Genomic DNA, 17781 nt, shown 5'->3' on the forward strand with positions numbered 1-17781 from the left:
AAGAAAAAAAAAATACGAGAAGGATACAAGGGCATGAGGGGTGGCTGGAGTCCGGGAGTGCGCGGGAGAACTACAACTCCCATAGTGCCCTGCGCGGCACAGACCGGAAGTGCCGTGTCCATAGCAACGGGGGAGCGGGGCTGCCATGGGGCAGGACTACTACGCCGTGCTGGAGCTGGGCCGTGGGGCCACGGACGCAGACATCAAGAAGGCGTGAGGGGCGCCGGCCTTGCGTGGGGGGAGCCCCGGGGCCTGCTGGGGTGGTGGAGCGGCCTGGGGGGCCGGGAGGTGGTGTTGGGAATGGGGGCGGCCCTGTGCGTGGCCCCCCTCTCCACAGCAGGGGTCTGAGGCGGGGAGGGGGGAAGGCCTGGAGGAAGCTGTGAGGAAGCAGTTGGGCTGGGGGTGTCCTGGCAGCCCAGGGTGGGTTGCCTGTAAGGCTGGTTTCTCCTGTCCTTTCCCCTTCACAGTTATCGGAAACTGGCCTTAAAGAACCATCCTTTAAAATGCAAGGAGCCCTGGGCGCCAAAGAGGTTCAGGCAGCTGGCAGAGGCCTACGATGTGCTCAGCGATCGTAAGTGGGGAGACACTGCTCTTCCACGGAGTTTGGGAGCAGGAGGGGCTGGACTGGGAGTGAAACGTCTCTGCTCTAGCTAGAGATGTGCTGAGGTCTGAACCCCTGGGAGGTGGCATCAGCTCTGTGACCCACAGCCAGGCTGATGGCGGGCAGGTATTCCTGCTTCCATCCCAATTTGCAGCTCTCAAGGTGGCGAGCGAACCCCCTCTCCAGTCTCTGCCCAATCTCCGGCAGTCTCCCTGTGTGGGAGACTGTGGCTGTTGCCAGCTTCTCTTTGTTCCCTAAGCCATGAAGAAAGGAATCTACGACAAGTTTGGAGAAGAGGGTCTCAAAGGCGGCATCCCCTTGGAGTTTGGTGGCGAGAACCCCTGGACCGCGGGCTACGTGTTTCACAACAACCCTGACAAAGTCTTCAAGGAGTTCTTTGGTGGAGACAACCCCTTTGCGGGTAGGTGGGGGCGAGACTGTTGTCACACATGAGCAAGATAAAAACACTCCTGGAGAAAAACACTTCAACTGGAGGGGGAAGATGGTTCCAGGCAGAGCAGATGAGAGGTTTCTGAGTGGTATATTTGGGATGCTCGGCTTCCACGATAAGGAGACCCCAGGGGAACCCTGACCTCTGCTCCAAGTGAGGTGACACCCCACTCTGCTCACCCATGTAGAGTTCTTTGCTGAGGATGGCTCGGAACTGGTTCTGCCCTTTGGAGGGCTGCGAGGACGAGGAGTGATGAAGCAAGACCCCCCGATCGTGCGAGATCTCTACCTCTCCCTTGAAGACCTGTTCTATGGCTGCACCAAGAAGATCAAGATCTCCCGCAGGGTAGGGGCAGTGTGGGTGAATGGGGTGTGTGCTCGGCAGGGTGGGGAATTTTGGGCTGGACTTTCCTCTCGGTGTAGGATGTTTCAGCAGCGGAGCCTCAGGCTTTAGGGCTGGTCGCACTCGAGGGGCTCAACAGACCACGACACTCCACGTCTGTGCCGTGGAGAGGATCCTGAACCAAACCAAACACAAATGATGTCAGGATCTGAACCGGTACCCTCTTCTCCTGGCTTGACAAAGGTCAAGCACAAGAGGTGATGTGAAAGCTGGTAGGAAGGAGAGGCTGATTTTAGAGACGGGCAGAGAGGGAGCACAGCATTTTCTGGGCTCCCACAGTGTTTCATTTTCACATCGGGCTGTGTCTCCTTTGTGCTCTCAGGGACTTGCATCCCTCCTCTCACTGTTGCAATCTCCTGGTTCCAGCCCTGAGTTTTTCCTCCTCAATCTGATCTCATTTGTACCTGCAGCTGCCTTGCTGTGGAGTATGAGCTGTCCTCGCTCTCCTCTACAGTGGCTTGCAGGTGGCTGGATGAGCAGAGGAGTTGTAACTCCCTCTCTTTGGGCACCTCGGTGTCACAGATCACCTCTCTGTGTTGTCCCTCGGGGGGATGACAGCACTGCAGAGAAGGACTTTGGGGTATTGGTAGATGAAAAGCTGGACATGAGCCGGCAATGTGCGCTGGCAGCCCAGAAAGCCACCCGTGTCCTGGGCTGTATCCCCAGCAGCGTGACCAGCAGGTCGAGGGAGGGGATTCTGCCCCTCTGCTCCGCTCTGGGGAGACCCCCCTGCAGTACTGCATCCAGCTCGGGGGTCCTCAGCACAAGAAGGACATGGAGCTGTTGGAGCGAGTCCAGAGGAGGCCACGGAGATGATGCGAGGGCTGGAGCACCTCTGCTATGGAGACCTCAGGCTGAGAGAGTTGGGGTGGTTCAGCCTGGAGAAGAGAAGGCTGCGGGGAGACCTTAGAGCCCCTTCCAGTCCCCAAAGGGGCTCCAGGAAAGCTGGAGAGGGGCTGGTGCCAAGGGCAGGGAGTGACAGGCCAAGGGGAATGGCCTGAAGCTGCAGGAGGGGAGATGGAGATGGGATGTGAGGCAGAAATTCTTCCCTGTGAGGGTGCTGAGGCCCTGGCCCAGGTTGCCCTGAGAAGCTGTGGCTGCCCCTGGCTCCCTGGCAGTGTTGAAGGCCAGGTTGGATGGGGCTTTGGGCAAGCTGGGCTAGTGGAGGGTGGAACTAGATGATCTTTAAGGGTCCCTTCCAACCCAAACCAGTCTGTGATTCTATGACCCAGCTCTTCTAACCCCCTCATCCACCCTCCAGGTGATGAATGAAGATGGTCAAACGAGCACCATCAGAGATAAGATCCTGACGATCGACGTGCAGCCGGGGTGGAAGCAGGGCACCAGGATCACCTTTGAGAAGGAAGGAGACCAGGTAATGACCGTGGTGTGAAGTTCTGGGCCAGGTTTCCTCAGGACTGACTGCGCACTCTGCAGGTTTCCCATTTCTGCAGGCTGTGGGCAGTTGGTCGCACAACTAGCAGAGCGATTCGGTATTTCCTTTATATAATCATTTGTCTTACACCAAGCCCTTTCCAGGTATCTTTTTTTTTCCCCCTCTCAATTTTAGGGCCCAAATGTCATTCCAGCTGACATCACCTTTGTTGTCCAAGAGAAAATCCACCCGAGGTTTAAAAGAGCCGACGACAACCTTACTCATGTCGCCACCATCCCCTTGGGGAAGGTAAAGAGCCAAGCGAAGGGACGGACCCCGCCCCAGCTTACGTTTCCCCTCCGGGGCTGCAAACGCAGCCCCGGGTCCCTCTCCCTGCCTTGCAGGCGCTGATCGGCTGCACGGTGGATGTGAGGACGCTGGACGGGCGGCTGCTGAACATCCCCATCAACGATATCGTGGAGTAAGTGCCATGGGGCAAACTGCTGGTGGGCTGGGTGGTCAGATGGGGCCTTTCTGCAGAGCTTGGTGGCCGAGGAGATGAACGGGCGTTTGGGAGGAACCTCAGTGTTTGCCAGTGTTCCTCCTCGGCACTTCCCAAGCTCATCCCCGTTGTCTGAATTACTGGGGTGCCTCAAAAGCTTTTCCAGCAGGTTTGGGCCTGGGGGGTCCCAGCCTGGTGGAAGTTGATGCCCACCATGGGCTACTCTTCTGGTCTGGGGCCATGTTGCTGGTAGCAGAGGCCAGGAGATGGTTTGGTGTGGGTGGGTGGAAGACACGAGTGAGATGAGGGCTGGATGGTAGAGCCTGCAGGGCAAGGGGCGTGGGGACACGGGGCTGGAAGAGGAGAGCAGGCCACCGATTGAAGCTGGAGGAGCAAACTTGCGCAGAAGCCTGCGTGGGGCTCTGCGTGTGGCCACATCGGGGCTCAGTGCTGTCGCCCCCATGTCGGGATCGTCCTGCGGCTCCTCTCAGCCCCCTTCCTTTGCTTTGCAGCCCCAAGTACTGCAAGGTAGTGCCAGGGGAGGGGATGCCGCTGCTCCAGGACCCCAGGCGCAAGGGTGACCTCCTCATCTATTTCAACATCTGCTTTCCCAAGAAGCTCACGCCTGAGAAGAAACTGCTCTTGAAAAGCGCTCTCCTGTCCTAGGGGATGAGGACCTTCCCCTTCTCCTCCCACCAATAAAGCTCTGGAGCCAGCACTGTGACTGGGCAGAGGTTGTTCCAAGTACTGGGGACCTGGAAACACCACCCTTGAGGCTTTTTTTTCCCCTGGGACTTGGATCCACCTTGCTTTCTGGACTCTGTTCTGGAGATGCCACCCCACAGCAGCAGCACCACAGTGATGCAGAGGGTGATGGAGGATTTTTTTGGGGGGGTTACAGTACTCTCGGCTCAACTCGTGCGTGGGAACAGCGAGGGTTTGGGGGCGACTGGGTGCAGGGTGGTGAGGGAAAGACCAAAACCAGGGAAGAAAAAACCACAGGATTTACTCAAAGTCTCGCTTTGCTCACTATAGCTTTCTCCTTGGTTGGGATCTGGCAGACGTGATCCCCTTTGATGTCAGCGAGTGAGGTGCCACCAGGAAGGTGGTGATGGCAGCGTCGGGCCCAGGAGGGGACCTCTTGCTCGTGGCCATAAGGCCCCATTTCAGCTGCTCATAGGTGACGAACATCACGACGTTCCAGGAGCCGAGCCGCAGGAACGAGGGCACGAACCTGCCGGAGCACCCGGGCTCAGCATATCCCATCCCAGAGCAACCGTTACTCCACCCCAGAAGCGGCTGCATTTTGGAAGAGGATGGAAAAGGGTGGCAAACCCCTCCTCACCCCTTGTAGAAAGCCTCGGGCCTCTCGTTTCTGAGCAGGGCCAGGGTGCAGCTCCCGACGTTCCCGTACTGCCCCCCAGCAGCGTTCACCTACCTCGTCTTCACCACGTCCACGGTGGAGGCAACGAGTGTGGCGCAGAAGCGAAGTGGCAGGGGAGGTTATCTGCCACGCGAGAGCTGCAGACGGGGTGTGAGCCCAGGCAGATGCTTGGGATGGAAATTGCACGGCCCAAGCTGTGTTTCTGCAGCGGAGCCGGGGGCCTCACCGCTGGCGAGGTGGGATTTGAGCAGCACGTCCTTGATGAGATCATAGGTCACCAGCTCGGCGCAGTTCACTATGGCGCTGCGGGTGATGTTGGGGGACGTTCCTGCAGCAACCAGAGGGGTCAGGACTGCAGTGCTAGAGCAGCCGTCCCGGTGGGGTTCCCGGGGGCTGCACCCACCTCTCCACAGCCCGCGGACGCCCTCCTGCCTGGTAATGGTCCTGTAGGCATCGATGGTGCCCTGGTAGCGCCGGCCGCCTTCCCTGCCTGCTTGGAAATGCACCTTCACCACCTCCGTGGGCTGGGCGAAGGCCACCGCCATGGCCCCTGCCAGCTCCCCAGCCCGGCACCTGCAGAGAGCACAGGGCGGGGGGGGGATGGAAAAAAGACTATTTAAAAAAAAAAATAAATCACCCAGCCCATGCTGAGCTGTTCCAAGGTGGGAACAGCTGAGAGACCGAAGGGGTTTGGTGCCCAGGGCGGGGCTGCCCGGCAGCGGCACCACATGCCTGGGGACTTACGCTCCGACCCTTTGGCGTAGAATTGCTTCGCCGAGTCGTACAGCCCGCTGCGGATGGAGGCGAAGCTCATCTGCCGCTGCAGCCCGGCCGCCAGCCCGCTGTACAGGCTGCGGGGTCCCTCCGTCCTCACCGTGGTGGCGATGGTGCCAAAGACCCCCTTGTACTGCGCCGCCGGCCCCTTACCCACGAGCTTCGCCTCCCCCTGAACCTGCGCGGGGAGCAAAGGGGGGGGGGGGCCAGAGGATTTACGTGACCACAGACCCCTCCTGGCGCTGGGGGTGAGGAGGGTGAGGGAGCCTGGCTCACCTGCAGCCGCACTTTGGCGGCGTCCAGGGGGAAGGTGATGACATCGGCCACACAGGCGGCCGGCCCGGCCCCGAGGAACTTTACGGTGGCTGTCGGGGGCACCTCGGGGGGTTTGAACCCGACCATGATGTGGGTGCTGGCAAGTGGCCGGCAGGAATGAGAAGGGGTGTGGGGCGGGAGGGGACAAAATCGAGGGGGTTTGTCCCATCTGGGAGAGCTGGGGCTCTGCCCCGGGCACTGGTCAGTGTTTCGGGGGCTCTGGGCATCAGCTCACTTGCCTGCTGCCACAGTCACACCGTTTCCCATCCCCACTGCCTCCACAAATCCCGGGATTTGCCCATTACACCCCCCCCACACACACACCCCTTACAGCCTTTTCAGGAGCAGAATGGGAGAAAATCTGGGTTTCACCTCCCCCGTGGCATCAGAGCAGGGTGAAACCAAGCCGAGGGACCCTGTCTGCTTCGGCCTCCCCACCCTCTTCCTCTCCCCACCTGCACTTCCAGACTGACACCGCGGGGGTCCGGCCTTCCCCAAGCGTTGCGGCTCAGCCCCATTGCGCTTCCCAGGGCTGGCGGTGGGAAAAACGGGGTCACCCCAGGCATCGCTGCAGCTCTACCCACTTTCACCCACGTTTTTGGGAGGACACAGCCCAGAACAGCCCCCGGGGAGGCTGTCGAGCCAGTTGGGGTGTGCAGAGTGGTGTCATACACAGGGCTCAGGGCAGTGAGCACCCCGCACTGTCCCACCCCGAGCACCCCAGATGTGGCAGCTGCGGTACCTCGGGGGTCTTCAGGCTTCCCTGAAGGCGTCCCACGCATTGACGGTGTTTCGGGCGGCTGCTCCCCGGTTCTGCCTGTCCATGGAAAGCGGCAGTGGGTGACGACTCAGGCTCACGCAGTCCTGGGATGAGAGGGCTGGGAGCTGCCCGCTGTGGGTGCTGCAGCCCCCTGAGAGGTGCGAGGATGCAGGTTGGGGCCCCCACCTGAAGGGATGGGGGGTGGTTGTGGCCAGGCAGCCCCCTACACCCCACTGTGTGGAGGGGCTTGGGGAAGGGGGGAGCCCCCCTGCCTGCACCCCACTCAGGGCTGATGGGGCAGGGGCAGCTGGGAGGAGGATGGGGGGGGCGCTGGGGATGGGGGATCCCAAGGCAGCTGGGAGGGGACAGGGGACTCCCTGGGGAGACTGTGGGGGGGCCCCGGCAATGGGATTGGGGCTCCCCAGGAGGGGCCATGGGAGTCCCCAAGAGACCCTGTGCAAGGGTCCCCCAGCAAGGACAGGGGGAGGTTCGGGGATGGTCCCCAGCACAGCCCGGGGGGGATACGGGGGATGGAGGGGTCCCCCCGGGGACTCACCTGCTGCTGCGGGGACAGAGCGGGAGGGGCGCGGGGCCCCGCAGCGCCCGGGCTCTTATAGCGCGGCCGCTCCGCCCCGGGGCGGGGGGACCCGGGTTCGAGCCCCGGCGGCGGCGGGAGGGACCGCGGAAGGCCCCAGGTTCGCGCCCCGGCGGTGGCAGGTTGGGTACAGGTGAGGGTCCCCCCCGGCTAAGGGGAGCTGGGCGCGGCCATCACCGTGACATCAAGGCTCCACAGCCCATCTCAGGTGGCTGAGCCCTTCTTGGGCTGTGGGAGTGCCTGTCTCCCACGTGGAGGTGGGGGGAAGGTCAGTAGCTCTTTGCACCCACGTGCTTCGATGTTTTGTTGTTGTTTTGGGGGTTTTTTCCCTAATCACTGAAATCCTCTCTGCTGAAGCCAACCCCCGATGACGCGTGACACCCTGGAAGCCAAACACCTCCTTTGCGCTCAGATAAGGCCTGGTTTGCCTTTTCCAGTGGCACCCCAGGGCCGGGAGAACAACCCTAAACCCCCCAAAACAGGCGAGAGAGCCCTGAGCCCTGCTGCGATCGGACCCCATAGGGGCGGTTTATTGGAAGCGTTAGTCAGGAACAACAGGAATCACCGCATCCCCCCGGCCCTCGACTCGGTCCCACCTGCCCGCGCTGCTCCCGCCTTGTTCCCACCGCTGCCGGGAAGCGAAGCGCTGCCCAGCTGGACCAAAAAAACTGTAAACATTTTTTTTCTTCCTCCCTAAACTTCTCTCTGGAAACCTCCGTTCTCCCACAGTTCTCCGCAAACAACATCATTTCTCCTTCCATCTCGCCGGTCCTTCTCAGTGGGACCCCATCGACCTGGGAGAGTTTGGCGTTGCTGCTCCCTCACCGCTTCAGCAATTAATATAATTTACTCTCGTGTCTCGCCAACGCTGACGAGAGGGGCCGGGGCGGGAGGAGTCAGGACTGGGCTGGCCGTGCCAGCGCCACGGCACGCTGCAGCTGCTCGTAGGAGATGAACATCACCACGTTCCAGGAGCCGAGCCGCAGGAAGGAAGGGACGAATCTGCGCCGGGAAAAGCGGTGCTGGTAGGGATGTTGCGGGGACACCCCTGCGGTCCCCAAAGCCCTGCCTGGTGCCCTGCTGGTGGCACACCGGTTGGGACATTTGGGGTGCGCCAGGTGATGTCGCGGTGTGAAGTGGAGCCGGTCCACATCACTGCATTGAGTTTGGTGGTGCTCAGTGGGGGACACGTCCCCAAACTCACCCCTTGTAGAAGCCGGCGAGGCCGTCCTGCATGAGCAGGGCGAGGAGGCAGCTGAGCACGTTCCGGTACTGCCCGGGGCCGGCGTTCATGTACCGTGTCTTCACCACGTCCACCGGTGACGCCACCACCGTGGCGCAGAAACCAGCCCCAAAAGCAGCCACAAAGTGACAGGGGACATTGTCTGCGGGACAGAGCCAGGGGTTGAGGGTCATGGGGAAAGGGACAGTGCCTGACCACATCCTCCCCTGCACCGTCCTCACCTGTCATCAGCTGTGCCCGCAGCAGTGCGTCCTTAATGAGATCATAGGTGACGAGCTCCCCGCAGTTGACAATGGCGTTGCGGGCGATATTGGGCAGCGTCCCTGTGCAGCAGAGTGGTGGCATTGGGGCTGGTGGTCACATCCCCTCCTGGAGCATCCTGGATGGGTGCCCCAGCTCTGCTGTCCCTGTCCCCATCCCTGTTCCCATTACCTTGCCTATCCCTGTCCCTCTCCTCATGCCCATCCCCATCCTGGTCCCCCATCCCATCCCCATCCCTGTCCCCACCCCACTCCCTGTCCCCCGTCCCCATCCGTCCCTACCTCTCCAGAGCCCGCGGACGCCCTCCTCCCTGGCGATGGTGCAGTAGGCATCCATGGTGCCGCTGTACCGGCGGGCACCATCCAGCAGCGCCCCGTTGGCCTGGAACCGTACCTTGACCACGTCGGTGGGCTGGGCGCACGCCACTGCCACCGCCCCCGTGGTGCAGCCCGCCAGCACCCGTGCTGCCAGCCCTGTGCCTGAAGAGGGCAGGCGCTGGGACCCCCGGCCCTGCGGGGACCCCCAGCTGTGTGGGAACCCCCAGCTGTGGCGGGACCCCTGACCCTGCAGGGACCCCGGGGTGAGTGGCCTGGGGTTGTGGGGGGGCTTAGTGGGGGGGTGGGGTGTGCAGTTTGGGGGGCCGTGCACGCCAGGGAGGGTTGTTCTGCCCAGGGTGGGCTGTTTCCCATCGGGGTGGGCTGTGCCCCTCTTGGGAGAGGGTCGTGCATCGGGACGGGGGTGCGCAGGGACGGGGTCCCAACCGGCTCCTCACTCACTCTCGGCTCCCTTGGGGGTGTAGAATTGCTTCACCGAGTCGTACAGCCCGATGCGGATGGAGGCGAAGCTCATCTGCCGCTGCAGCCCGGCCACCAGCCCGCTGTACAGGCTGCGGGGTCCCTCCGTCCTCACCATGGTGCTCAGTGTCCCCAAAACACCCCGGTACTCCACGGTGCTGGTGCTCCGGGGGATCCGCACCTCGCCCTGGATCTGCAGGATACCGACTGCGTCACCCTGCCCTCCTCCCCCCCCCCCCCCCCCCCCAAAATGTCCCCAGCTCTGGGGTAGAGCTGGCGTGGGAGGGGGCCACTGTTGCGGGGTGCTCCCCCACCTGTGGGATTTTTGGGGGGGGGTGTGGGGTGTGCAGCGGATCTTACCTGCAGCCGCACTTTGGCGGTGTCCAGGGGGAAGGTGCAGAGGTCGGCGATGCAGGCAGCCATGCCGGCGCTGACGAACTTCACGGCGGCCGTCGGGGGCACCTCGGGGGGCTTCAGACCCACCATCGTGGTGGAGGGGCTGGAAGGAAAGGGGAGAGTTTGGGGGGGGGGGCTGGGATGCTGCATCGGACGGGACTTCACGGAGGTGTCCGGTTTTGGGACAGAGGTGACAACGTGCCATGGTGGCTCTGGCTGGCTTCGGACAATCCTGAAAGCCAAATCCTGCCGCATTTCCTCGCCTGCGTCCCGGGGGAAATCGAGGCACGGGCTTTCCTCGCTCAGCCTGGGGCTGGCGTGGGATTCACCACTGCCCACCCTCCCCTATTCCGCCCCGGCCAAAATGGGGTGTGGGGGTGTGGGGGGGGCTCAGTGATGGCATCTCCCCCAGGGTGACCTGCCTGGGGCTGGGTCCCCCGTGGCCTCACCGTGGGGACCTCGGCACCGCGTCCCGGCTCCTGCCTTACACCCCTCTCCGCGCAGCCATCGTCCTGAGGGCCAGCTCCTTGTCCCCCCCTTAATATAGCACCCGGGAGGACATTCCAGCAGCCGCGGGGATCAGGTGACAGCGAAACCCAGTTCCCCCGGTGGCATTTGAGCTGGTGAGAATGGGGCCACCCCTGACGCGGTGGCTGCGTCAGCCCTCGGGGTCCTGCCCAGACCACCAGCACCCACCGGAGCAAAGCACCCGACGACGTGGTCCTGCCTTTTTGGTGGGACCTCAGGGATGGGGGGGGGGGGGGGAAATCATTTGGGGGTTTTAACCTAAACGCACTCTGGGAAGGAGGAGATGCAGAAAACACTTGCCCAAGGCTTTGACAGCGAGCGGCTGGGAGGCAGCGCAGCACCGAGCGCTCCCCCCGCGGGGCAGGTCGGACCCCTCTGTCCCTGGCACGGACCATGCAGCTGTAATTCATCCCGGGCAGCTGCCGAGCTTGTTTACCGGCGGGATTTCCTCCGCGTGGTGTAACATGCCACCCGAGCTCACGGAGGCAAATCCAGCCCGTGTTCATGGGCTGGGGCTGCGGCCCGGGAGGGACGGGGCTCAGGACAAGGCTGGAGGCCAAGGGTGGGGGTGACACCTCAAGAAATGCCCCTTTTCCTCCGTTTTCTTAAAACTCCGCCTGGTTAACCCTTTGAGCTGTTTAGCACTGCGGGCACAAACCCCAGAGGGACGTGCTCACGGAGGATCGCACATCCCTGTCGATGTACAGGCTCTTCCGTGGGAGCTTGCCCTGAGCATAAACACGCAAGAGAGATTTCGAGCTGGTTCGTCACCCCGAAGCCACCTTTGCTCCGTCGATCGGGCTCCGGTAGACGCTCGTCCGGCACCGACGTCCCTCCCCGGCTGGCTGCCGTCTTGTTTTCCTGGCCAGAGCTCGGCCGTGCTCCACCGCTGACCTAAATGCAAGAGAATGAAGCTGTTTCTTTCATCCCCGAGGACTAACTTGGGAGTCAATGGTGTCACCTCTGTCACCGTGTTCCCAACCCAGCCAGCATCCCACTTGAGTTTTTTGGGGACGCCGCCGGGATCAGCAGCGGGAGAAGGAAGCCCTCGCGTCGCTCCCGTTCTCAGGGACGCCCGGCGCGTTTGCCTCCCAAGGGAGGGCAGGGAAAGGGGACGCGTTTGCAGGGCAGAGGATCGGGGCTGTGGAGGCAGGTGGCAGGGCTGCCAGCCAGCCCGGCCCCGCTTCGGGCAGCTCGCAGGAGGCTTGGAGCTCTGCAGGCAGCGTGTGGGCAGCATGCAGGCAGGGCAGACCAGGTTTTACCGCTGGGGTTTAACTCCCCAGCACGAATAAGTTGATTAGCAGCGAATTACGCATTTAGGATTCCCCCCGTGAAAAACAAAACGGCAGAAGTGGGAGGAAAAAGGGATGCTGACGCTTCGGTGCCTTAAATCCCGGTTTGGACGCGTGGGTTTAGAGGCAGCTCTGCCTAATTCGGAGTATTCGCTCGCCTCCGAGGTCTGACTCGTTCCACGTGGGCTGCGCTATACGGCGATATTCGATTACTTTGCAAAGCAGCGACCTTTGCGTCTGCCCCCCCCCCCCCAGCCGCACCATCTTCCAGGAAGGATTTCTGCGACGTCCTCTCCCTCCCGGTGCTGGCGGCTCCCGGGGAAGTCGTCCCGTCCACCTGTTAACGAGAAGCTCGTGACCTGGCAGTGGGACACTTCGCACCAGGTGACAAGAAACCATAGGAATTTTATTGAAATACAAACAGGGGGTGAAAAGCAGTACAAAAATAACAGCTGAGTTTGTCTCAAAGTCCGTTATCCGAAAGGTATTTGACATAAAAATGTACAAAAATAATTTAGAAAAATCTAGTAAAATCCATTCGTACACACATCAGTATTTACAGCATCCTTGGGTATTTACACAAGCACCTTGGGCACATATGTGTATAGAATCAGAACATTATGTTTCCCACCAAGTGTTTTTGAAAGCTCATCTTCCCTCCCCATCCACGGCACGCACTGGCGGGGAGGCAACAGTTCTCTGCTCGCCGATGGGATGGCAACCTTCTAACGTTCTCCATCCTTTGGGTGAAAAAAAAGGAGCTGTCTCAAAATGGGATGCTTTGTGTTTACTCAAAAAAAAATTAAAATTGATTAAATAGAGAAATTTCACCTGAATAAATGTGAGAAACTGAGTATCTGGAGAGCAGGTAACAGCCCACTGGTTACCCAAAGCGGCGAGTCTCGTCGGGGACCTGCCCTTGCAAGACACGACGGTCTCGCAGCTCCCCTTGGTTCACCACCAGGCTTTAAGTCCCTCTAACGGGACACCAATTAGACAAATTAATTAACAGGCTTCCATCTCCCCTTCCCTGGAGAACCCAGCCGATGCGTCAGGCCGTGGCTCGGGAAGCAGCCAACGTTATTCTTGCTTGGACAACTGAGCAGAGAAGATCCTGGCGATCCTTTTGGTTTCCTCTTCCGAGAGATCGGCCGTGGGCCTGGGACGATTCGGCCTCCGGTACGGGATGCCCCCCGGCACAGCTCCGCTTCCGCTCTGCGGAGAGAAGGACCAAGACATTAGAGCCCTGCCCGCGCTGCCGCGTGCCTGTTTTCTGATCGCAGCAAACCCTGAGCTCGTGCAGCGTACGAGAAGTCAGATTCACAGGAAAAAAACCCTAACGATGTGTTTTCTTGTTGCTCACTGATTCTGCTCAGAGGGATTTTTTTTTTCTTGTTCCGTACACCGAGAGGCAACTGTTTGGAAAAAAAAAAACCCTGTTTGTTCCAACCATTTGAAGAGAAACCCCACGATGGTGAAATATTTCCCTGCTCAGCACAGTAGTAGTGCTGCAGAACGCAAAAACTGAAAACCAAAATTAAAAAGGTCAAAACCACAGTTTGGCTCTGACAAGTCGTCTTCTATGAAGCCAAAAGAATGACAGCAGAGTATTCGCCGAGCTCTGACTCTCTGAATTTTAGTTTTCAATTATTATTTTATTTTTAATTTGCAGAAGCCTAACAACCCAAAGCACCTTGCAACGGAGAGGCGAGGCTCCTACACGACAAGCCCAAACCTGCTGACGGATCAGACCGGCCAGTCTCAGTTACCTGCAGGGACCCCTAAGCAGCAGCCCACAAAATTAAAATCACCATTTTCAGCGTTTTAACACCACCCTTGCTTTGCACGCAGCCTCCCAGCAGTCAGGCTTCCTCCCAGATATTACAGTAGCACTAAATACGGATATTTTCAGCGTACAAAAAACCCCTTGCAACTACCCCTCAACCTCTCCCCAACTCGTTTAGAGCCGGGTCGTGCCCGTGAAGCACCGAGAGAGGCTGAAGCAAGCGGTGCTGTTTTAGGACACGCCGCTCATTAGCTGCGGGGTCAGGAAGGTCTCCTGGAGAGCGGGATTTGATTTGGAAAGCCGATCCGCCGGTCCGGCCTTTCACCTACATCGCTGGGCTGCTTCTGCGTCCCAGCCGGGCTCGGCCTCGCTGGGCACAGTCGCGGTGGAAAGGTCCCCTGAGGTGACGGGCTCCCTCCCGAGAGAAACGGCGCCGGGATCCTGTTCCTGTGCGCTCCCTGCTTTGACGTGTGCTGTTTGGGGAGGGAAATGGCTTTTTTAGGAATAAGTGGGTTCGGAGATTTCTTGTGTTTGGTTACCTGGGATTTACAGGGTCAGATGATGAGTGCATCGCATATCAGCCCTGCGACAGCATCGCTGGTGACGACCCTTATGGAATAACAGCCTGTAGCTAAAAACCACACCCTGATCTTACACATCTTGGGGGTACTTGTGTTTGCAAAGCACAAGAGGTTAATTATGAGCTAATTTAACATCAGCTACAATTTATGCAGAGAAGACAGAGAGAGAGAGAGGCTGGAGCCAAGATTTCCTACAGGATGATTTTTCAGACACGCTGACCCAGCCTGCTCAGCACAGCAAGATTCGGGAGACAGACGGATCAAGGCTCACAAAGATGATGGTTGTGGTCGCTGGCTGGTTGGTTAATAAAAAGAATGACAAGGGTGGGAACAGCTCACGTGGGCTCACGTCCAACGGTGCAGAAAAGGCTTACGACAAGCTAGGCATAAATTCCTAAATACCATCTCCCAGATTCACCCAGCTAAGTGTATAAATTGTGTGAAAAGTGCTGCAAAAGACTTCAAACAGTACTCAGGAAAATAGCTAAGGGCAGTATTATTTTAAAACTGTGCCCATTTTTATTGTACTGAAAAAAAACCCCAAACATTAATATTTATGAGACTCCTTGCTTTGTTTTTCTTTCTCCTTAATGCTGCTCTAGGACCATTTTTCCAAAACCAAAATATAAGAAGCGGAGAGAAATTAAATGCAGATCTGGCAACATTAGAAGCTTAAAAACCAGCAGAGAGAGATGCTTGCTGGCCAAACCACCTCCCTTCAACAGCATATTCTGCTCAAGGTTGTCAGAGAAGACCGGGGTCAGTAGCTTTATTCTTCCCACGCTGTTTTCTGTGCCAACTGTCTATGAAACAGCTGAAACATTAGTAGTGGCTGGAGACGGGCAGTAACCAGCTCACGCTGGCTCTGTGCTGCTCCCTGATCTCTGTAGAGCACTTGCAAGCAGTTCATAGAGAAAAATATTCAAAGGGAAAGCTCAGAGGACTGGTAAAAGGCTTCTGGTTTTAGCACATCAAGCAGTGTTTGCTTCCGAACACCGGTTTTACGTATTTACAAAGAATTAGGACGGACTGCCCTATCCCTCGGCCCAGGAAGGTCTATGACTGTAACAAAACCAAAAAACCCAAGGAAATTCTGGCTCTTAAAGCCAATACGCCGGCCAAATTGCAGCTAAACAACCCCACGCTGCTTCTCTGCACTGGCACCGTACTTCAGAAACTCTCCTTTCCTTCCAGCTGCGATGCAGCTGTTTGTCCTCTGACAAGCACCCTGTTCTACTGCGGAGCAGGCTACACCACTAACACACCTAAAAAAGACTGTCTGCACACCTCCGTGCGTGTGAAAGCCTTGCGGGAACAAATTGTGGTAATAAAACAGAAGCAGGTTTAATACTGTAGCAACGTGTCTCTATCAAATTCCCCGAATCATCCCATTAACTCTATTTCAAAGGGTCACGAACCCGCACTTCCTACCTCTCACAATTCCCCTCACACGGGTACTCGTGCCATACACATCGTCGTGCACAGCAACTCACATTTTGAATGTAAGGAATAAACGCAGGTGGCTTTCACTGACCCAACAGAACATTTCTGAAGAATTTCAGTGGGAGCAGCTGCAAGCCCTGCAACTCAGAAGAGAAGGAAACAGTCCGTGTGGGATAAGATAAAGGAAAAGTGAATGAAACTGCCCTGAGAATCCCAGGTCCACTGGAGACGGCAGCACAGCTGCAGAAATGAAAGGACTTTTTTTTTTTTGGGACTCAAAACAGCTGTAAAATAATCTTATCCTGGCTGTAAGAATTTTTAAAATTGATTCTAAAGGAGAAATTAAACAAGATTTTCTCCTTTGTTCTTAGAGTTAACGATCCAGAGGTGCCACAGTACTTCTGCAGCTATGGGTGACGCCGGAGACACGTCACAAACTGAGTTGTTCCCCATCTGGTCCAGTTGGCCAGAGGCTGCAGCAGAAAATGCTGCCCCTTGTTCACATTTTGCCATCAGGGCAATAACATACCCCGAAAGAGCACGAATGCGACTGAAGAGCAGGTGTCTGCTGCTATTAGATGACACCGAGGCGATGGACGGCAGTTTGTACGCTCCTGACTGTCAGTAAATGAGGTGTGCTTGGAGAACAGACCACTTGCAAGCTGTTTCAGATAGAAGTGGCTAAAATACTCCAATTTTCATACCGCCATCTCCACTTGCAGCAATATGGAGGTGTTAAGATGCACCTATCTATCCCAAGGACATTCCTAAAAGTGAACTTCCAGCTGTAGGAAAGGTTTAGCAGCTCTTCTTGCTGCTATTCTACATGCAAACGTGTGAATCAAAAGGAGAGAAGTTGAAAAGCACAGTTAACAGCTCACGCAGAGGATCAGAAGTCTGTAGATCTACAGTTACCTCTATATAAAGCTAGTTTTCTTTGTAATATGCAAACTTCTCGCACGTATAGCATTTAGCAAGACATTCTAGCCTCAATGCTGCATTTTTAAGCTGCTCCTTTGATACATCGAATGGGCAGTTTCAAACAGAGTTTTAACCTCCTCCATAGTTTCGAGAGCACGCATCTGAAATGTCGTGTTTACACGATTCCTTGCCTCCGAAAACACTTTGCCAGCTCAAACTACGACCTGAGCAGGTTTTTCCCTCTCGTCCCTAAGCCAACGCAGTCACAGACTCCGAGTATCTGATGTTCACCCACGAAGCACACGCATTTAATCAGAAAGATTCAAGAGGAAAGAGGACTTACGCACGGACCACGCTTCACTTTTCTTTTTATAGAAACGGCAGTGATACGGCAGGACACTTAAACCAGGCGAGGATTATCTAATTGCCGTGTGCCAGGGACTGGAGTAAAGCAAACAGCATTTTATAGGTCTGGGGGGATGGCTTATTTCAAGGTCAAAGAATGGCTAATTTTGTTCGAGCGGTGATGAAGGAATGAAAACAAATCTGTGTTAATAGGCTACAACGTACCCCTGCAGTGACCTTGTACCTACTTCTGCTTTCTGGACAGGAAAAGGTTTCTATCAATTCACAGACAACAGCCAGTAACTCCAAAATGGACGTGAAGAATATAGCCAGCTTTTCTTCTTTTTCTGATCATGGAAATGAAAGAGAATGTCAGGATTTCTGTTCAGCCACCGTCCACATTTTTAGAACAGATAAAAGCCTGGTATTCTGAATCTGCCTAAGTCGGTGTTATAAAAGTGTTATTTCTAATTTACACTGAAGGTAAATCTATGTATATACAAATATTAATTATTCTGAGTAAAACTGGTTTCCATTTAAGTTTCTTATCCTTTTTGAATATTCGGAGAGGTGAGGGGAGGAAAAAAAAAATAAAAATATTTTAATGAAAAGTTTATTAGCTCTCCCATTTTTTAAATACTTCCTCCTGCCCCCAAAAAACCCAGCTCCATCCCCAGCAGACTGGGCCAACTCTGAAAGGCAGCAAGCCTTAATACGGGTTTCCCAGCCAGCATCTCACTGGAATCACATTTGATTGCCCCAAACCCTAACCAGAATCAACGCTGCAGTGCCCTCCGTGTGAAACACACCCAGAGAGATTAAATTTTTGCCCTGAAAAAAATCCGCAATAGCACATAAAATCGTATGGAACGGATGAACGCAGTAAAGGCGAAGAGGGAGGAGAAGGGAGGCGAGGGGCCACAGTCGGAAATAAGATTTGGATAGTAATCTGGGCCACCTATGCGATGGCTCTGACTGGTTTAAAAATAGTTGTAGATTTGCAGTAAATCTGGTACAGTGCTGGATGCTGTT

The 17781-nt window shown here is 56.9% G+C and overlaps 4 protein-coding genes across 11 annotated transcripts in view; 1 reads left to right on the top strand and 3 right to left on the bottom strand.

Moving 5' to 3' along the window:
* Positions 1 to 8: 8 nt before the first annotated feature.
* DNAJB13 (DnaJ heat shock protein family (Hsp40) member B13) lies at positions 9 to 4539 on the top strand. Its single transcript, XM_054835313.1, has 8 exons — positions 9 to 213; positions 468 to 571; positions 861 to 1022; positions 1240 to 1397; positions 2716 to 2829; positions 3025 to 3138; positions 3234 to 3310; positions 3844 to 4539. The coding sequence occupies exons 1-8, from the start codon at positions 146 to 148 to the stop codon at positions 3995 to 3997; spliced, it is 951 nt and encodes a 316-aa protein (XP_054691288.1). The 5' UTR covers positions 9 to 145; the 3' UTR covers positions 3998 to 4539.
* Positions 4540 to 5148: 609 nt separating this feature from the next.
* Positions 5149 to 7419, bottom strand: LOC129209952 (dicarboxylate carrier SLC25A8-like). Of its 2 annotated transcripts, XM_054835301.1 has the most exons (4): positions 6547 to 6614; positions 5766 to 5901; positions 5460 to 5667; positions 5149 to 5288 (listed from the first exon to the last, which is right to left on the bottom strand). In XM_054835301.1, the coding sequence occupies exons 2-4, from the start codon at positions 5889 to 5891 to the stop codon at positions 5224 to 5226; spliced, it is 399 nt and encodes a 132-aa protein (XP_054691276.1). In that variant the 5' UTR covers positions 5892 to 5901; positions 6547 to 6614; the 3' UTR covers positions 5149 to 5223. The 2 variants fall into 2 exon arrangements, with proteins under 2 accessions (XP_054691276.1, XP_054691266.1); XM_054835291.1 differs by having other exon boundaries at positions 5460 to 5901; positions 6547 to 7419.
* A 239-nt stretch (positions 7420 to 7658) lies between these two features.
* On the bottom strand, positions 7659 to 10448 carry LOC129209965 (mitochondrial uncoupling protein 3-like). Of its 3 annotated transcripts, none has more exons than XM_054835325.1 (7): positions 10303 to 10448; positions 9818 to 9956; positions 9440 to 9650; positions 8945 to 9142; positions 8624 to 8725; positions 8364 to 8544; positions 7659 to 8161 (listed from the first exon to the last, which is right to left on the bottom strand). In XM_054835325.1, the coding sequence occupies exons 2-7, from the start codon at positions 9941 to 9943 to the stop codon at positions 8056 to 8058; spliced, it is 924 nt and encodes a 307-aa protein (XP_054691300.1). In that variant the 5' UTR covers positions 9944 to 9956; positions 10303 to 10448; the 3' UTR covers positions 7659 to 8055. The 3 variants fall into 3 exon arrangements, with proteins under 3 accessions (XP_054691300.1, XP_054691309.1, XP_054691318.1); XM_054835334.1 differs by having other exon boundaries at positions 10276 to 10413; XM_054835343.1 differs by lacking the exon at positions 8945 to 9142.
* Positions 10449 to 10867: 419 nt separating this feature from the next.
* Positions 10868 to 17781, bottom strand: part of C2CD3 (C2 domain containing 3 centriole elongation regulator) — a 52836-nt gene continuing 45922 nt past the window's right edge. For 4 of the 5 annotated variants that reach the window (XM_054835243.1, XM_054835226.1, XM_054835235.1 and 1 more), the window contains one exon: positions 10868 to 12888. In XM_054835243.1, coding sequence (XP_054691218.1) covers positions 12754 to 12888 — 135 coding nt within the window. In that variant the 3' untranslated portion in view covers positions 10868 to 12753. The remainder of the gene's footprint in view (positions 12889 to 17781) is intronic. The other variant, XR_008578264.1, reaches the window with a different exon arrangement.

Source organism: Grus americana, chromosome 1 (assembly GCF_028858705.1).
Source record: "Grus americana isolate bGruAme1 chromosome 1, bGruAme1.mat, whole genome shotgun sequence".
Lineage (NCBI taxonomy): Eukaryota > Metazoa > Chordata > Aves > Gruiformes > Gruidae > Grus > Grus americana.